Source organism: Onychomys torridus, chromosome 2 (genome assembly GCF_903995425.1).
Source record: "Onychomys torridus chromosome 2, mOncTor1.1, whole genome shotgun sequence".
Lineage (NCBI taxonomy): Eukaryota > Metazoa > Chordata > Mammalia > Rodentia > Cricetidae > Onychomys > Onychomys torridus.
Genome location: NC_050444.1, coordinates 167011993 through 167031172, shown reverse-complemented (window position 1 = coordinate 167031172; position 19180 = coordinate 167011993). Strand labels below are relative to the sequence as shown.

Sequence of the window (19180 nt, the reverse complement as noted above, 5' to 3'; positions counted from 1 at the left end):
CTGGGTGGTGGTCCTGTGCTTTTAATCCTAGCACCCCGGAGGTAGAGGCAGGTGGATCTTTGAGTTCAAGGCCAGCCTGGTCTACAAAGCTAGTTCCAGGACAGTTAGAGCTACACAGAAAAACCTTGTCTCAGGAAAAAAAAAAAAAAAAAAAAAAAAAGGAAAAGAAAAGAAAGAAAAAGAAAGGAGGGGGGCTGGAAAGACGGCTCAGCTGTTAAGAGCACTGGCTGCTCTTGTTAGAGGACCCAGTTCTGTTCCCAGAATACACATGGCTCCAGTTCCAGGGCATGTATGTACATTCAGGCAAACACACATACATAGAAAATAAAAATAAATAGTTTTTTTTTTTTTTTAAAGAATAAAAAGGGTGGGCATTAGTGGTGGCGCACACCTTTAATCCTAGCACTTGGGAGGCAGAGGCAGACAGATCTCTGTTTGAGGCCAGTTTGTGAGTTCCAGGACAGCCAGGGCTGTCACAGAGAAACCCTGTATCCAAAAACAAAAACAAAGCAAAAAAATTCACATTGAATGAAAATGAGTGCATGATCGTACATAGGTATGGTTTAGGAGAAGGGCTTTATTGTAGAAATAAAGGAAAATATAGCCAGAAGCATCTGGAAGGATCCAGACTTGACCTTTATCATTTGACCTTTATATATGACCTTTATCATTAACCACACTATGAGGGCGGGGTGGGAGCTAGAGGAAGAGAAGAGAAGAGACAAGACTGTAGAGAGGACAAACATGCCAAGAGCCAGTCAGCCAGGAACCAAGAGCAGAACATAAAGAAAGCACATGGCTAAATAAAAGAGAAGCTGAAGGAAGGGAAGAGACCCAGTCCCTGGGGTGCAGAGGGTTGGAATGGGGTGGAGTGACAAGTGTTGGGAGAAGCCACAGGCACTGAGTGAGCCTTGTCCTGGCTTTCTTTTTGACCTAACATTCAGCCTTTTTGTTGATGATAAGGAACAATGGAATCTCTTCTGCAACTTCTTCTTAGCTGAAATTGGGGCATTGTGTGTAGAGGAGCAGGAAGATTGGAATGTTGGTCAAAGTCTGGAAGGGAGAGACAAGTGCGGGATGGGGGACATCTGTTTTGCTCATTGCCCAGATTTGTTGGGACTAGTTGGGGATAGCCACTTTGGAACAGCCTGGGATGCAGAGGCTCAGCTGGTCAGAAACTTCTTCAGAAGCCTCTAAGGCCTGTGTATTAGGAGCACTTTGCAGTCTAGGCTGATTGGAAATCTGCTGGACAGATACAGACTAGGGACAGAAGATAAATTAGGAGTTTAGGGAAAAATCATCTTGGATGTACACTTGAAACTTCTAGGCCTGTGGTTCTAGTAGTTGAGGGGAAGGGAAGAGTTCCAAGACCATGGGAAAGTAGAGCTACCCTCAGGGATAGGCAGGAGGCAGAGAAGCTTAGGCTGTTGATTGACAGGAGTACTTATCTGGAGTTTATTTGACCTGTGACAGATGGATCCAACTCTCAAGACTCCTTGAAGCTTACATGAATATTTTTCAGTTTACAAAAAAAAAGGGATAGAAGTTTTAGACATATTAGCATTATCATTGTTTGTAATCTGCACTGGAATACACATTGTAGAAGCAGTAGATCGACCTTTGAGTCACACCAAAAGCTTGAGGACCCAAAAAAATAATTCTTCACTAAAAGCGTGAACACTCTTTCCAGAGGGCTGGATGTATAGTGATGTTTTTAGCATGACTGAGAAGAGTACTTTAAGTCTGTACTTAAAAGACAACCAAGGAAATTTAAAGTTTTGAGCTTTGACTACGGTAACAGCAGTCAGTGCTTTACTAGGGTTAGATTAAGAGCTTATCAGAACTCCACTGAGTAAGGTCAAAATTGAACTTTTGTTTGTTTGTTTGTTTGTGACAGGGCTTCTCTGCGTAGTTTTGCGCCTTTCCTGGAACTCACTTGGTAGCCCAGACTGACCTTGAACTCACTGAGATCCGCCTTGCTCTGCCTCCCAAGTGCTGGGATTAAAGATGTGCGCCACCACTGCCTGGCTTTGAACTTTTAAAGTAGTGAGAGGGAAAGAAAACTGACTTTTTATTTTTTACATACCTTAAATCACTTTCTTAGACCTTTACAACTTGCTCTACATGCTTTAAAGGTTCCATAGAGCCTTGCAACTTAAACTTTAAACCTTTTCTTTTATCCAGTCATTTACCATGAGACACAAGTGGGTGGTTATTGAGGGCAGTCATTGTGAAGCAAGTTCCTTTAAATAAAGGAATAGTATTTCTTTTAGTGTGAAGTCTGCCAGCAAGGTAAACTGTGTCTGCCTTTCCAGCTGGATACCTAGTAGCTCGAGAAACAAGTGAGGTCTGATTTTATATATGAAATGGACTGACCAGTTGCTGCTTTCCTGGAGGAGCTGGTTTCCTTGCAGCTGTTAAACTGATAAAGCTACAGTTAGCCATCAACACCATCAGATAAGGATAATTTATAATCCAAATGGCCTCCGTATCAGTTAAAATGACTGAGACTTACTGGCTAGCAGGATGGTTACCCTAGGCTCCCATGGTCATGATGGCTTTGGGGGTGGGGCAGAGGTTGTAGGTCTTTGGCTGTCACACAGGATAGCTTTAAATCTTCAGCTCCTGCACAGGGCAACATTGGCCTTCAGCTGTCAGACCTAGAAGATCTGAGAGATTTTCCTGTAGGGGAGGAGCTTTGGAAAACTGATCTATCTTGATGAGACAGAGTAGAGTAGTCAACCTAACAGTGTCCACAGTTTGGGCAGGGCCCTGGTGAGGCATAGGCCACTTCTTTGCTCAGTAGTTAGCATTATGACAATCCAGGTGCCCCATCATCTTCTTGGGAAACTTTAGGGTTTCCTCTAGGAGTTTGGCATTTTGTCTATCACAAGAAACTTTTTCACTAAACACTTTTTTTAAAAAAAAGATTTATTTATTTATTATGTATACAGTGTTCTATTTATACGTATGCCTGCAGGCCAGAAGAGGGAGCCAGATCTCATTATGGATGGTTGTGAGCCACCATATGGTCGCTAGGAATTGAACTCAGGACCTCTGGAAGAACAGCTAGTGCTCTTAACCTCTGAGCCATCTCTCCAGCTCCCACTAAGCATTTTAAATGCCATATTCAGCAGATCTCTGAAGTTTGCAGACCATTATCTATTAAGCATACCTGATTTAAAGAAACTTTACTTGTTTTTAGTTACTTGCTTTAGGCTTAAACTTGAAAACATATACAGGAGGCTAAACAAAGCTTGTCATTGTAAATGAATTACATTTGTACTTAGCATGCCTATGAGCCTAGTTCTGAGCACATTAAATACTTTGACCATTTATTAGGTGACTGATCATTAACTTACATGTCTTAATTATTTTTAATGGTTTACAACAAGTTAGTAGCTTTTTTGTTTGTTTGTTTGTTTGTTTTTTCAAGACAGGGTTTCTCTGTGTAGCCTTGGATGTCCTGGAACTCACTATGTAGACCAGGCTGGCCTTGAATTCACAGAGATCAGCCTGCCTCTGCCTCTGCCTCCCAAGTGCTGGGATTAAAGGTGTGTGCCACCATGCCCAGCAAATTAGTAGTTGTTTTGGTTTTTGTTTGTTTTTTTTTTTAAGCTGAGGATCGAACCCAGAGCCAAGTGCTTGCAAGGCGAGCACTCTACCACTGAGCTAAATCCCCAACCACTGAGCTAAATCCCCAACCAGTAGTTTTTAAAGATTAGAATTTTACAGTTTTTATCCCTGTTAAGTTTGAGCCTTAAAAATTTGAATCAAGGATTTAGTTTAAGATCCTTCAGCATCAAAATAAAACTTTAAACCATAAATGCAGTCCATTGAGAGATTGGGAACCTTTCTCTCTTGGTCCTTTTATACTGCACAGTTTCTTATACAGCTCACTTTATCAAAATAGCTAAAGCTTAATAAAGTTAGCAAAGACAAAGAGGACAGACATATGAATTCAAATCAGTTACTGTTAACCTGAGTAGGCCTTGAGAATTTATAAATTTTATTTATCATATGCATGGTGTTCTTTATTTATTTATTTATTTATTTATTTATTTATTTATTTATTTATATTTATTTTTGAGCTGAGGATCAAACCCAGGGCCTTGCGCTTGCTAGGCAAGCACTCTACCACTGAGTTAAATCCCCAACCTGGCGTTCCTTATTTAAATTTTCTAAAAGCCTGGTGTTGAACATAGTTAGCAAAGACATAAGTGGTTAGACATACATCTCTAAGTCAGTTTCTGTTAATCTGAGTATGCCTTTATAATCTTAGTAATTTATAAACCTTAATCAAATGTACTTTATCAAACATATGTTGTTTTTTAATCTATAAAATTTTTTTGAAGCCTGGTGTTGAACAGTTAGCAAAGATATAAGTAGTTAGATGTAAATTTCTAAGTCAGCTTTTGTTAGTTTGAGTAGACCTTTATAATCTTAGGAATTTATCATACAAAAATTCATACTAATTCAAAATATTTTGGAGACCTGCTCTTGTCTCCTAATTTAAAAAGGGGATACAATGATAAGCAGAGAGATCAGTAGGACTAAGAAGTTTTATGATGGTTGCATTAGTTGGTTTATAACATGTGGTCATCTTAATTGAAATGATAGTGAAGTTACATTGCATGTACTCTTTTAGCCTTAGTAAAGATGGCTACCAGCCGCATGATTGCTTCCAGCCTGAAGAGGTCATCAGCCAAGATGGATGTAAGCCACATAGTTGCTACTCAAAAACATCTATTTTTCTAGTAGATCTATTTTTTTAACCCAAGAGTTGAATCCAAATTACATATGCAGTAAGTAGATCTATTTTCCAAAGAGTTGAATCACATATAGCAAATCACATACAATAGGGCCTCAGAACTTAGAGTGCCCCTTAGACCTTAGCATAACTGACTCCATGATACAAGTGCCATTCAGGCTGTAAAACTCAGCACACAGACAGCCCTACCTGCCAAAAATGAAAACAAAGGCCTGATCCATCAAAGTCCATAGTTATAGGAAATTCTCTAGATGTACTAACCTTGTTTCTTTTGGTTTCTGTAGTTCTTCTTCTGATTAATTGTTCTTGTTAACTGAAGTATGTCAGCCCAGAACATGGTTTTTGTGCTTAAAAGCTCAACCTGAGGGAGGCTCAGGGCTACAGTGAGATCCTGGAACACTTTCTATTGGCTTAATCCATGTCCAAATAGTCTTCTCTGGTGAATACCCCACAACATTAAGATTCAAACTTTGTTGCAAGTTTTAAGATAAATTTTTGTTACAGATTTTACAGATTCTTTAACCACACCCCAATGAATTTACAAATCCTGAGATAAAGAGTGTTTACACACTAGTCTCAAAAATTTCTTTAGAGTAGAACTCAGAAAATCCTAGAGATAAAAGATTTGTAGAGGGGAGAGAAGGAAAAGCTTTTGGGAGTGTAGAGCATGGAAAATTAAGATATAAGAGATTTTGGAATCATTTGTTTGTGCAGTGACAGGAGCTGTTACCATATGAGAGAACATAGAAATTGAGTGTGCCAATTTTTGACCATTTATTGAGCTGTACTGAGGCCAAGTCATTTACAGTAAGACATTGAGGAGTCTGAAGAGGAATTTGAGTCTCTGAGTCTGAGGAGGAAAGGAGAAAGGGTTGCAAAATGAAGGAGAGTTCCCATAGGCTCCAGGAGGGAGCTGAGCAACAGAGAACAGGGTAGCAGTGAAGAGAAAGCAAGAACTCTAGGGAGGATTCTATTATCTTAGAGGCCTTGGAGAGCATAGAGAAGAGACAGCTTGGGGGCAGTGGGGGGGGGGTGGGGAGAAGTGAGGGAATGGCAGTAAAGGCCATGAGGGTGGGCATAGAGAAGCTGAGGGACTTAGCATGTAGCGCCTATTCAGTTGGAGCCTCTGGCTCATCCCTGCATGGTCTGGGAAACCCATTCCCCCTCTCTTCAAACTTCGCCCACTCAGAGAATCTCAAAACAAACAAAGGAAAGGTGCTAAAAGCCCAGTTCTGTGTTCTTGGTGACTATTGCAGTTTCCTCCCCTGATGTTGCCATCCAGCCAAGTACTTGCCTAAGTGCTCAGCTGTAGTGGGTAGCCATCCCAGCCTTGGCCTGGAAGTTCCAACCCCCATTGAGGCTTCGATAATGGTCACGCCCACAAGGCGGGGCTGAGGGAGGAAGCTGAAGACCCAGGATTGAGAGGAGAGGTCTCTTTTGGTTCTGGGACCCTGGATGCTGGAGGTAGACCCAGCAGAGTTCTCCAGAGAATACCGCCAGACTGTGCCATACCTTTGCCAGACCCTACAATCTATCCCTTCATTTGTAAGTTACCCCACAAAATAAACCTCCGTTTTAACTACTTGGAGTGGCCTTAATAATTTCACCAATACTTAGCTTTTGACCATGCTTGGGCATAAACCCAGCTTGTGGTGAACACATAATCACCACTTGCCTACAATCTATAAAGCCTCCCTGCCTTAGCTCAGACACATGACTTCTCTGGCCCGATCTCTGAGACTAGTGAACCCACTTGGGAGTTGCCTTACTCAATAAACCTGCTGCTATACTTTTTTAATTTGGCTTGATATGGCTTAATACATTGGTGTAAAAACTTATTATTTGGGGCAGAAAACATATCAGCTCCTAGCAGAAGAGAGGACAGGGTTACAACATATAGGCCCAGGAGAGCATAAGAAAAGATAGAGCAGGTAGCGCCAAGGGGGAGGAGGCAAAGGAAAGAGTGACAAATAGGAACTCTGACTGATGAAGGATTCTGGTATCACAGAGGCCCAGAATCTTTATCTATAGAGAAAGCTGTGGGACTGCACCTCTTAGGGGAGGCAAGGAAGCTCCAGGAAGGAGCTGAGAGAACAAATGGAGAAGAGGGGGCAAGAGTTGTACAAGAATTTAAATCTGGGGCATCCCCAAGTGGACTGAAAAACTTGTCAGAGAGAAATGTCCCAAATCACAGAGAAGAGGCTTCCCTTTCCACATGACAGGGGCCTGGTAGGGTGAGAGAAGCTTTCTGGCGCATTGGTGTGGCTTTTTGTTATTAAGAGTAGACAAAGCAGGCATCTCCAGGGTGACACTTACCCAGTAGAGGAGAGACAAGTGATTAGAGCAGGTAGAGGAGAGGACAGCTGAAGAGGTAGACTAGGAGAGGTTTTTGGGGGAAAGGGAGGGTTCCAATAGAGGGAGAAGAATAAGCCTTAGTAGAGAGATGCCCACATGGGCACCCTGGAGGGTGCATCAGGCTTCTTAGTAGAGAGATGCCTATATGGTGGACACCCAGGAGAGTGTAGTAGACTCCAGGATCCAGAGAGAGGATCCACACTTACTGAGTGGGAGAGAAGAGACAGATGGTAATAGCAGGTGGAGGGAAGAAGTGGCTGAAGAAGAGGTGGCCTCTAGAGTCAAATGTGAGTAGCAGAAGCCAGTAGAAACAAATGACCCATATGCACCTGATGAGAGTCAAATCAGCAGCTTGGTTTGGTTAGGCAAGGCCAAACCTCTTGGGAGGAGGCTCATATATGACTCTCCTGGGTTTTGAGCAGCAGATGAATGGATGTGAGGACATGGCCACTCTTAGGTATGGTTGGGGAGAGGGGTTTTATTGTAGATAGTCAGAGACATCTGGAAGGGTCCAGACTGAACAGGGCCATGAGAGGAAGGGAAGAGAGTGAGGAGAAAGGGCAAGCAAACCAAGAACAGCCTTGGACCAAGAGGAGAACCAAGAGAGTGCATAGCCAAAGTTGTAGGTTTGTATCGGAAAGGGAAACTGAGGGAGGAACTGAAGCCCAGACTCTAGGCTGGAGAGGTTAGGGCAGGAGGGAACTGAAGCCCAGACTCTGGGCTGGAGAGGTTAGGGCAGGAGGCAGATGAGAGGTGCTGGGGGAAGCCCCAGGTACTGAGTGAGCCGTGTGCTGGGTTCCTTTGGGACATGATCTCTAGCCAGCTACTAAATAGTACTGGGCTCTGGAACTCATTTTATATGTGTTTGGGGTTCAGTGTTTAGCTTTCCTTTTTAGCACCCCTTTTTACATGCTGGACTCTTCCAGGAAGATGTTGAGATAAGGACTCTGTTTGGAGGAATTTATGGAAGGTAGGGAGGCTAGAGATCACAAAAGGAAGGGAAAGATAGGGCTGAATGGTGGTTGGGGTAGTTCTAGTTATCAGTGTGACACACCTAGAAAGAACCACCTGAGAAGTCTCAATGAGTGACTGTGTTTTATTGGCTTATAAGCATGCCTGTGGAATCTGCTTAATTAATTGATGTGGGAAGATCCAGTACACTGTGAATAGTGCTGTTCAGTAGTCAGGGGCCCTGAGAATGGAGAATGCAGCTGAGTACAAGCAAATGAACATGTGTGTACTCATTGTTCTGCTCTTGATGGTTGGTGTGATGTGACTATCTCATGCTGACTTTTCCACAGTGATGGACTGTAATCTGGAACTATGAGCTAAATAATCCCTTTTCTTCCTTAAATTGCTTTTTGTCAGGATATTTTACCTCAACAGCAGAAATAAAACCAGGGCACTGGTCTCTGTTTTTGAAAGCACTTGGGCCAGGAGTACTGGGTGCTTGGTTGGAACCTCCAGCTTGCCCCTGCATGATCTGAAAAGACCCATTTCTCTCTCTCTCTCTCTCTCTCTCTCTCTCTCTCTCTCTCTCTCTCTCTCTCTCTCCTGTCCACTCAGAGAATCTCTGAACAAAGGGAAAAAGTCCAGTTTTGCATTCTTGGCTGCTATGGTAGCTCCTCCCTTGAAGTTACCAGCAGCTGAAGTCCCTGAGTAAAGTGGTCAGCTTTTTAACCATAACTGGGCATGAACCCAGCTTGTGGTGAACACATCATCACCCCTCATCTACAAGCTATATAAGTTCTCTGCTTTAGTTTGGACATGTGGCTTCTCTGGTCTCAATTTCAGGGACTGGAGAACCCACTCGGGAGTTGCTTTGCTCAAATAAACCTGTTCTTATACTTTCTCAAATTGGCTTGATGCGGATTACTGTGTGGATGGATAAACCTATTATTAGGGTACAGAAAACCTATTACTGGGCTCTTCATGTCATATACATATTTTCCCAACCCTCTGGTACCCATGGCTATATGCTTGTTCTATCCAGAGAATATATAGCATGTTCTACAGTAAAGAATGTCTCAAAGTTCCTGGAACACACTGATCCTGAACCTTTCTGGCTCTAGGGAGCCTGGTCCCTGCCTATGTGACCTGGATTAGAGACCAGGATTTGTATAAGCACATATACATGCACATGTCTTTCTCATACACAAAAGGTGGGTAAAGACAGCAATTGAATTTAAAGAAGTGGATCATGTGATTATGGAAGCAGGAGAACCAGGGAAGATATGATGTATTCTTGGCCTTCATCTGAAGATAGAATTGCCTTTTTTTTTTTTTTTCCTTTCAGGAACCCTGGTCTTTTCTCCCAAGGCCTTCCGCAGAATGGACCAGGCCCAACTGCATGTTGGCAGTTGTCTGTTTTCCTCAAATTCTACCCGTTCAACTATTAATCTTATCTAAAAAGTACCTCTGCATTTTGTCATGTTCCTTACAGAATTATTCACAAAAGCAAAGAAGCAGAAACAATTGCAGGTCCACTGATGTAAGAGCCAAAATATGGTTTGTGCATATAATGGATGCTGTAATCTACAGAAGGAAATTCTGTCTTGAGGACAATTGCCAGGTGGGGGTGGCAGGGTTGCCCAATGGGTAATTCTCAACATCCTAACAACTTGAGTTTGATCTCTGGAACCTACACTGTGGAAGGAGAGAACTGACCCCTAAAGCTGTTCTCTGATCTCTGCACATGCATGGCGGCACACATGTGACCACACACAGAGAAGGAGGCTCAGATGCTATTCTAGGTTTCTCTGTCTCTCTCTCTGTCTCTCTGTCTCTCTGTCTCTCTGTCTCTCTGTCTCTGTCTCTCTCTCTCTCTCTCTCTCTCTCTCTCTCTCTCTCTCTCTCTCTCTAAGATTTAATTATTTATTATTGTAGCATGAATCTTAAAGAGTTCTTGTTAATAAAATCAAACCTGAGGCCAGTTATTGGGGTGAATGCTGGAAGATCAGAGAAGCAGAACAAGCCACAGCCATCTCACCTCACCAGTTCCTCAGCTGATCCTGTTTCCTCAGACTGGAAGCTTCTGAGTCCTCATCCAAATGATCTTAGCTGACTGCCTCTTGAAAGCCTGAATCCTTAACCAGCCAAAAGCTGCTATTTTCTGGTCTTCATGCCTTATATATCTTTCTGTTTCTGTCATCACTCCCTGGGATTAAAGGCTCACTTCTTGGGATTAAAGGTAAGTGTCACCACGCCTGGCTGTTTCCAATGTGGCCTTGAACTCACAGAGATCCAAAGGGATTTCTGTCTCTGGAATGCTAGGATTAAAGACTTGAGTGCCACCATTTTCTAGCCTCTGTATCTAGTGGCTGTCTGTTCTCTGACCCCAGATAAATTTATTAGGGTGCACAATATTTTGGGGAACACAATACCACCACACATTATCTATACACTGTTCTGCCTGCATGTGTCCCTGCAGGCCAGAAGGGGGCATCAGATCTCTTTACAGATGGTTATGAGCCACTATGTGGTTGCTGGGAATTGAACTCAGGACCTCTGGAAGAGCAGTCAGTGCTCTTAACCACTGAGCCATCTCTCCAGCCCTTTTCTCTCTTCTTTAGAGACCAGAAGATATAATGGTGGAAGATGAAGATTTATTATCTGTCCCTAGATGTACAAGCCACACAGAGATCAGCTAGCATGAAAAGGAGAAAGAAGATGAGGATCTGACTATCTGTTAGGAGTTGGATGAGCATAGAGTCACAGCCAGAAGGAAAGCTGTGTTGGAGGCCAGGGGAGAGGTGGGAGTGCTGTCTTGACTCTGACTTGGTCTCTAGAGACGGAAAGTTTGAGTGTAAATCATGAAGTCACCAGGATTTCAGGACTTTAGAGCCTTTTTTTTTTTTTTTTTTTTTTTGGTTTTTTGAGACAGGGTTTCTCTGTAGCTTTGGAGCCTATCCTGGACTAGCTCTGTAGCTGGCCTCAAACTCACAGAGATACACCTGCCTCTGCCTCCTAAGTGCTGGGATTACAGGCGTGCCCCACCACTGCCAGGCTTTTTTTTTTTTTTTTTTTTTTTTTTTTTAAGATTTATTTGTTTATTATGTATACAGTATTCTGCCTACATACCAGAAGAGGGCACCAGATCAAATTACAGATGGTTGTGAGCCACTATGTGGTTGTTGAGAATTGAACTCAGGACCTTGGGAAGAGCAGCCAGTGCTCTTAACCTCTGAGCCACCTTTCCAGCCCGGATTTTAGAGCTTTAGCCAAGCTTTGTCAGAAGATAGCAGTCTGGGATGCAGAAAGCTGAGTCTACTCTTCACAGTTGTGAGCCGTAGTCTGTTGTGGGATATTTGTACACTGTGAAAAAATATATTGCTGTGATTGGGTGTAATAAAAAGCTGAACAGCCAGTAGCTAGGCAGGAGGTATAGGTGGGACTTCCAGGCACAGACAGAGGAAATAGGAGGAAATAATTAAGGTGCAGGGAGATGCCAATGAGACATGGAGGGAGTTGTACATACAGAATAAAAGAAAGGTAAAAAGCCATGAGGCAAAATGTAGATTAATATAAATTATAAGAGCTAGTGGGACAAGTCTAAGCTAAAGGCCAAGCTTTCATAATTAAGAAGTCTCCATATTGTTATTTGGGAGCTGGCTGACAAGACAAAGACTCTTTATCAATGGTGCCCAAAATGGGGCTTGAATATCCAAACACAGAGCTTGAGAAAGTTAAGAAAAGTTCTGGACAAAGAGCTGGATGTAACTTCCTAGTCCTGCAGTCTCTCAGGTGGGCTGGTGCTTGGCAGCATACAGAGGTGTGGCTACTGGCTGCTGCCTGCAGGTTGGAGCCAGCTGCCAGCACCATTCGCCAGTGCCATGCACTAAGCTGAGCCATGCCAGCGACTGACATAGCAGTCTAAGATTTGTCTCATGCTATCACAGAACACTGCAGATGCTCAGTAAAGACAGATCCAGATGGGATAAAAACCTCTGAACAGGTAGAGTATGCTTAAAATGTGCTTAGATGCTAAAGAAAATGGATATAGAAAGTCATAGAAAAAAAGTAAATATTTTTTTAAAGATGTATTTAATCATGTATTTTATGTACACCAGAAAAAGGAATCTGATCTCATCTACAGATGGCTGTGAGCCACCATGTGGTTGCTGGGAATTGAACTCAGGACCTCTAGAAGAGTAGTCAAGTGCTCTTAACCACTGAGCTATCTCTCCAGCCCCCAAAAAGTAAATATTTTTAAAATTTTTAAAAAAGAATAAAGTAATACAAAAAATAAGCCATGTAAGTATAGAAATTATTATAACACAGGAAGTTTGGAAGTTTGGACCTTATATGGTGTGCTCTTAATTTTGAAGTTTTTGAATGCTAGTGAACAGAGAATGACAGTTGCTGAGACTGTGAAGGACTGCTGAATTATACAAGCCCAGCTGCTTTAGGAATGTCTTGGCTTCAGAATTGAAGTTGGACAATGTGTTGCATTGTGGGGTAGGTTATGCCTTTGTTTCCACAGGGAACAAAAAGTTATGGTTCTCTTCAAAATTAATAAACATTAGATTTGATCAGGGGATACCTTCTGAGGATCTTGACTGCAGACACAGGGAAAAGCCAAGAAACACAGGTGGTTTATAAGCTGATCATGAGAACAGCTCTGAGACTGGAGGAGACATGATAAATCTTGTTGGATACAGAGTCTTCATGACTTATTATTATATCCCATCCTTTCATATGGCATGGATAGAGATTTGGTTATACATTCCAAACAGACTTATAAAGTTGACAGATGTCTTTTACCTGCTCAAACATAAAACAAAAAATCATCTTTACTGACTTGTACTTACACCACACATTCCGTACTTGTGTTATGCAGATATAAATGTTACCTTTAAAAGTTTGTGTGTTTTCAGAAAAAAAGAGAACCAGACACCAATAAAAACAAGTAGCTCAGGTAATCCAGCCTCTCAAAGTGCTTCTATTTCAGTTTCCTCAAAATTCTGTATCCAGAACATCTTCAAAGCTGCTAGCTAAGATGGTCCAGCCTCACAGACTACTCTCAACAGGACTTCAGACGAGCCCTGCACTTTCCCATCACAGAGACTGGACAACAAATGATACAGCAGCTGTCCCAGGACTTGACAATTATCCCAGTTTTCTCAGTGTCCTCTAAAGATGGCATTGTCCCCAGAGAGCAAGAAGCAGTCTAGAGAACACAATGCCCACATTACCAAAAGGTGGGGTGTGTAGTTTTGGTCATTTGGTTGGTTATGAATGCTTGTCATCATTTAGGGAGGTTGGTTACAAGTTGTTATTGGTAATGGTCAGGAAAAAACTAAACAAAGGAGATTAGATTCAAGGATCTCTTTCTGAAAGGAAAAAGGGGATATAGCATAGAAATGATGGGATAAAATGTTGGAGCATACTTTTGACCAACAGCTAGTAGTAGTCTCAAATATTTTACACTGGTATGGATTTTTGTATATTGATATATATTTAAGGCTATTTCTGTTATATTGTATATATGTTTCTACTCTTGTTTAAGGTATTGTACCTATGCAGCTCATTTAAAAATGTAATGTATGCTGGGCCGTGGTGGTGCACACTTTTAATCCCAGCACTGGGGAAACAGAGACAAGCAGATCTCTGTGAGGCCAGCCTGGTCTACAGAGTAAATTCCAGGATAGTCAGGGCTACACAGACAAACCTTGTCTCAAAAACCAAAGAAAAAACAAAAACAAAAATGTAAGTAAAGTTCTAGTCCTTGAAAGCTATTTAGGATAATTAAGAAATACAGGTTAGTAATTAGTCATCTATAATAATCTTATAGTAATGTTAGGTATGTTTTCAAGGTCATACAGAGATATATTTTTAAATATGGTCTTCAAATACTTCAGAAACCCACATAATATGGCATTTAAGGTGTTTTAATAACATAAGGTTTTTCTTTTTTTTAAATGTCTTTTTATGGTGTTTTGCCTGTATGTATTACTGTGAGAGGGTGTCAGATCCTCTGGAACTGAATTTACAAACAGTTGTGAGCTGCTATGTGGGTAATGAAAATTGAATCTGGGTTCTCTGGAAGAGCAGCCAGTGCTTTTAACTGCTAAGCCATCTCTACAGCCCCAACATAAGGCTTTTCATGAAAGTGAGACACATCTGCTCCTGGCAACACTAATCTCCTTCAAAAAAGAATGATGGGCATTGAAGAACCTCCATATGGAGTTTGCTTTTAATGTGGCAAAGTTAGCCACTGGGCAAGAAACTGTCTCTTGCCTCAACTGCTGACAGTATGCTGTCCAAATTGGACAAGCTGGACACAAAGGAAGATGACTGCCAAACTTTGCCAAAACAAGATAGGGCAGTTCTCCAAAATTCCTACTTCACAGAATAGTCTGTCATATATTCTAGGCCTGTAGGCTGAAAATGGATGCCCCAACGTTGCAGAAGAACCTTGGGTGACTGTACAGGAAGCTAGCTGCTTCTGTCATTTCTATAGTTTTTGAAGATGTTTGCTCTGCACTTCCTGTTTACTCAGATAATATTACATCCTTCTTGGGTCTCTGATGGAGTTGAAGATGAGATAGTTATAGTTTTCCTTGTTACCAAATTCAGAAAAGAAACTTATATAAGAGATGTAAAATATATCAGGTTGAGAGACATAAAAGCTTAAGTTGTTTATCTCAGAAAATATTTTGAGGTCTAAAAAGATAGTTTTGGGTTGGTATTACAAATTGGGATAATTAGATACAAAACTTTGGACTCACTAAGATAGGATAGATTAATGGAACATTTTCTCTTAATTTGCCAAATATAGATAGACTGGACGTTATAAATGTGTTTTTTTCTTTTCTTTTCTTTTTTCTTTCTTTCTTTCTTTCTTTTTTTTTTTTTTTTTTTTTTTTTTGAGACAAGGTTTCTCTGTAGCCTGTCCTGGACTAGCTCTGTAGACTCACAGAGATCCACCTGCCTCTGCCTCCCAAGTGCTGGGATTACAGGTGTGTGCCACCACCACCCAGCGTAAATGTATTTCTTACTTGATTATTGTGTATACTTTTACTGTATTAGAGTTAAAACCTTTCCTTTTTACTTAGACAAAAGGGAGAAATGTTGTGGGATATTTGTACACTATGTGAAAATGTATTGCTGAGATTGGTATAATCAAAAGCTGAATAGCCAATAGCTAGGCAGGAGGTATAGGTGGGTCTTCCAGGTACAGAGAGAGGAAGTAGGAGGAGATAATCAAGGCACAGGGAGATGTTAATGAGACATGGAGGGAGTTAGACATACAGAATGAAAGAAAGGTATAAAGCCACAAGGCAAGTGTAGATTAAAATAAATGGGCTAATTTAAGTTATAAGAGCTAGTGGGACAAGCCTAAGCTAAAGCTGAACTTTCATAATTAATAAGTCTCCATGTCATTATTTGGGGGCTGGCTGGTAGGACAGAGAAAGACTCTTTATAACCGTCAGGTAAAAGATGTGAGGCATGGCTTTCCAGGACTATGAGGACATCTTCTTGTAACCTGCTGCCTCCCCTCTGTGACTCTAGGCTCAGAATCTAGGTAGGATGGCCGGTGTCTAGATGCTGTGGTTTCCCTTACCCTGAACCCTTGGAAGAAGGCATTCAGTACACAGAGAGCCCCCAATCCTGGCGAAAACCAAGATCCTTCAACCACATCAAAACAAGAGCTGGCCTCTCTCACAGTCCTTGTCCTGATCTCACCTAGGAGACAGGCCTGCTGCACACTGGAGCCTTCCCATTCCTATTAGCATAGACTTTTTGGCCTCAGCAGCTCTCATCCTGCAGCTATGGGTATCTGGCAGGCAGAGGACTGGACTGTTGGAGGACGCTGAACGCCCCACATGCTCAGAGCCATCAGACAGGCATGGGACAGGTAGGCTGAGGTCATGACTAATCTTGGCAGCCAGCCAGCTAGGGATGAGAGGAGCCCCTCAGCCCCCAGATCTGAGATCTACAAGTATAAACTTCTGAGTGCTGTGGTCTCTAACCAGTGGGTCTCCTACTCACTGCCTGGATAGGAGCAAGGAGCCCAACCAAGCTCTAGGGGGTCAGCACCACTGCCTGGTGATTTGCTATACTCAGACAAGAGGGGCTGATGCACATCTGAAAACAAACAAATAAAAAACCTCAAGTGTGTAGGTGGGCACAGAGTATTTGAGTGTTTCTGTGGTATCTTGCTACTCCCTAGGGAGCTGGCTTTGCTGTTCTGAGTGAAAGGGAGGTCAGGTTTCCCAAGAAACCCCAAAATAGCCCCCAATTGCCTGGAGGAAACCTGCCTGCCTGCCTCTTGGTGGCAGCCTGCCCCTGGTTCACCTGCCTGGTCCAGGTTGTGTCCATATTTCTTCTCTAAGCCTTTAGCCCTATCTGTGCAGGGTGTTTGGGATCCCTAAGCCAACTTGCTCAGTCATTCTGCCTTTGTAAAGTGTTTGCCAAGTATTAGCAGTGAGATTGGAACTGAGTCCATGAGCATGGGAGACTAGCCAGACTAAGCCAAATGGGGAAATGCAGCGTGTTCCTAAGGAGCCAAATATCAGTGTGAAAGCTGAAAGACCAGAGCAGCATAGCAGAAGCCACTAGAGACTTCTTACCTCTACGAATCCACTGACTGAAAAAGGGGCCAAGATCCTGTCTTTACCTGTCTTATATTCATGTCTCCACGTCCCGATTGTGCTAGGGTTGAAGTCATGAGCCTCCCAAGTGTTGGGATTAAAGGCATGAGCCACAACCACATGGCCTCTATGGTTAACTAGTGGCTAGCTCCACCCTATGATCTCTAGGCAAGCTTTATTTGTCAGAAAACAAACAAAATATCATACAACAAGAAACTAGCTGGTTAGTCTGGGCCTTTTGCAAGAAGTTTCATAAGTAAGTGATGGCCACTTTCAATGAAGGTCCCTGAGGTAGAACCATGGTGCTCTCAATCCACTGAGCCATCTCCTCAGCCCTGAACTTAAAAACTTACAGAAAAAATTATTACATGTATTTATTTATTGTTTGTTTGTTTGGTGTGTGTGTGTGTGTGTGTGTGTGTGTGTGTGTGTGTGTGTACATTCATGTGTGTGGAGTTGTAGAGCTTGATCATGAGAAGGGGACAGCCCATGTAGCCCAACTCTGCCCCTCTGTTCCTGGCCCTTAGTACTCATCCTCAGGGCTAGGAGATTCCCAGGCTGAGAAGGTTCAGGAAAGGGCCCCTGTAGGGAAGGACTGAACCTATCCTGTTATAGGGCCGGCAGGATTTCCTACCTCTAAAAGGCTTTTGGAATCTGTATCCTGGAGACCCTGGGTAGTTGAACATAGCTAAAACTTTGGTGGGCTACTGTTCTGTATGCTCTACCCAAAGTAGTTTGGAATCACTGCAATGTTGTCTTCTTCTTCTTCTTCTTCTTCTTCTTCTTCTTCTTCTTCTTCTGCTTCTTTTGTGGAGCTGAGGATCGAACCCAGGGCCTGGGGCTTGCTAGGCAAGCGCTCTACCTCTGAGCTAAATCCCCAATGCAATGTCTTCTTGATCAGCCACACACATATTAAGGTGGTCTCAGCACCCAGTGGCACCTCTGGTGGACTAACTGGGTGGAGTGGGAATTTGGGCAGGGCCTGCAGGCAGAGATGCACCCAAGGTGTGAGGGCCTCTTGGAAGCCTAGAAGAAGCCTTTAGTCATTAACACTTTCCTTCTCCAGGGCTAGGGTGGAGCACCCCTTTCTTGAAGGCTTTCATAGGGCCCTGCTGCTTCAAGGATGTGCAATGGTAAGGGTTGGATGCTGAACTGTGCCTTGGAATGCTCCTCCCTAGAATGTCTTCCTAGTCCTATGACCTGCTGGCAGGGAAGCCTTTACCTGGAAACCTTTACCATGGCTTCCTTGGGCGTCTCCCCATGCTGGTTTCCTGGGTCTTGTGTGCTCTCTCCTTCTTTGGCCCCAGGGTCTGTCACATAGACTTCTTAGTCCCTGATGCTACCTCACAAGGATGGCCTGTGCCCTGGCTCTTGTGTGCCTACCTGACCACCATGACTGCTCCACCTCCTGCTTGCTTATTTTTGCCTCTGTCACAATTTCACTCACTATGAAGCTCATTACATCTGCTTGTTCTTGAATATCTTCTCTCCATTAGGGCCTCCTTTTAAATTATGTTCCCTGAAGCCAAGTAGATGCTAGGTTACTTCCTAACCTCTGCTGGACACGAAGAACTTGTAAGTGTCCCTACAGACTGATTGATTAAGAAATACAAGGGGGTCTTTGAGGTGTTTGATGAAGAGGGTAATGGAAAGGTGAAACTGGGAGGGTGGGAGCAGCTCATGAGCCTGCTGGGAATCAGCTTCACCAAGAGTAAGCTGGCCTTCTTGGGCAAGGATGTGGACAGAGGCAGTAAGTCAGGGCTGGCAGGGTGTGTGGGGTGTGGGTGAAATCTTGGGCCATGGTCACCTGTGCATAGGAGTGGGGAGAGAAGCATCTAGAAGGGGAAGGTAGAAGTGGGCCTCGCCTAGCTCTAACTTGATTCTTGGGCCAGTAAAATTATTTGCAGACAACGGGTTCTTTAGCTACGATAGCTTCCTGGTGTTGTTGTTGATTTACTATGAGAAAGCCCACAACCAAGCGGGCAAGCTAAGGGCAGCTTTGACAAGGACACCAAGAACTACATAAACTGGAACACACTCAAGGAGGGCCTTGGGCTTAGGGGGTGGGGTGGTGACTGAGTAAATAGGGAATTCATAAAGACACCAGCAGATGGCAGCTGAGTGTGAGACCTTGGCAGATAGGTTCTCATGAATGTGTGTGAGACCCTCAGTAAAACAGAGGCTGAGCCAAGGAGATTGGCAAGGATGGAACCACTGACTATAAAGGTAAGCAATGGACGAGCCTGGGAACCTGGCCGTCTACCTCCAGAGTTTGTAGCCAGATGACAGAAGAGTCTTTCTGCTGTGACTGTGGGAGATCTGCCCAGGAAATCTACTGCCCACTGCCACCCTCCCTGTCCACAGCTCTGCATCAAATAAATGTTCCAGCCAGACTCTACTGTTTTTCACTGTCCCAACCTGAAGGGAAGGTGGTAAGGAGTTGGTCCTAGAGAAGGAT

The 19180-nt window shown here is 43.1% G+C and overlaps 1 protein-coding gene across 1 annotated transcript; it reads left to right on the top strand.

Annotated features, from left to right (window-relative positions):
* Window positions 1-4659: 4659 nt before the first annotated feature.
* Calml6 (calmodulin like 6) lies at window positions 4660-18801 on the top strand. Its single transcript, XM_036178646.1, is given in 5 exon segments — window positions 4660-4716; window positions 8693-8716; window positions 18328-18472; window positions 18630-18716; window positions 18719-18801. Coding segments are annotated over 5 exon segments (396 nt in total).
* The last annotated feature ends 379 nt before the right edge of the window (window positions 18802-19180 follow it).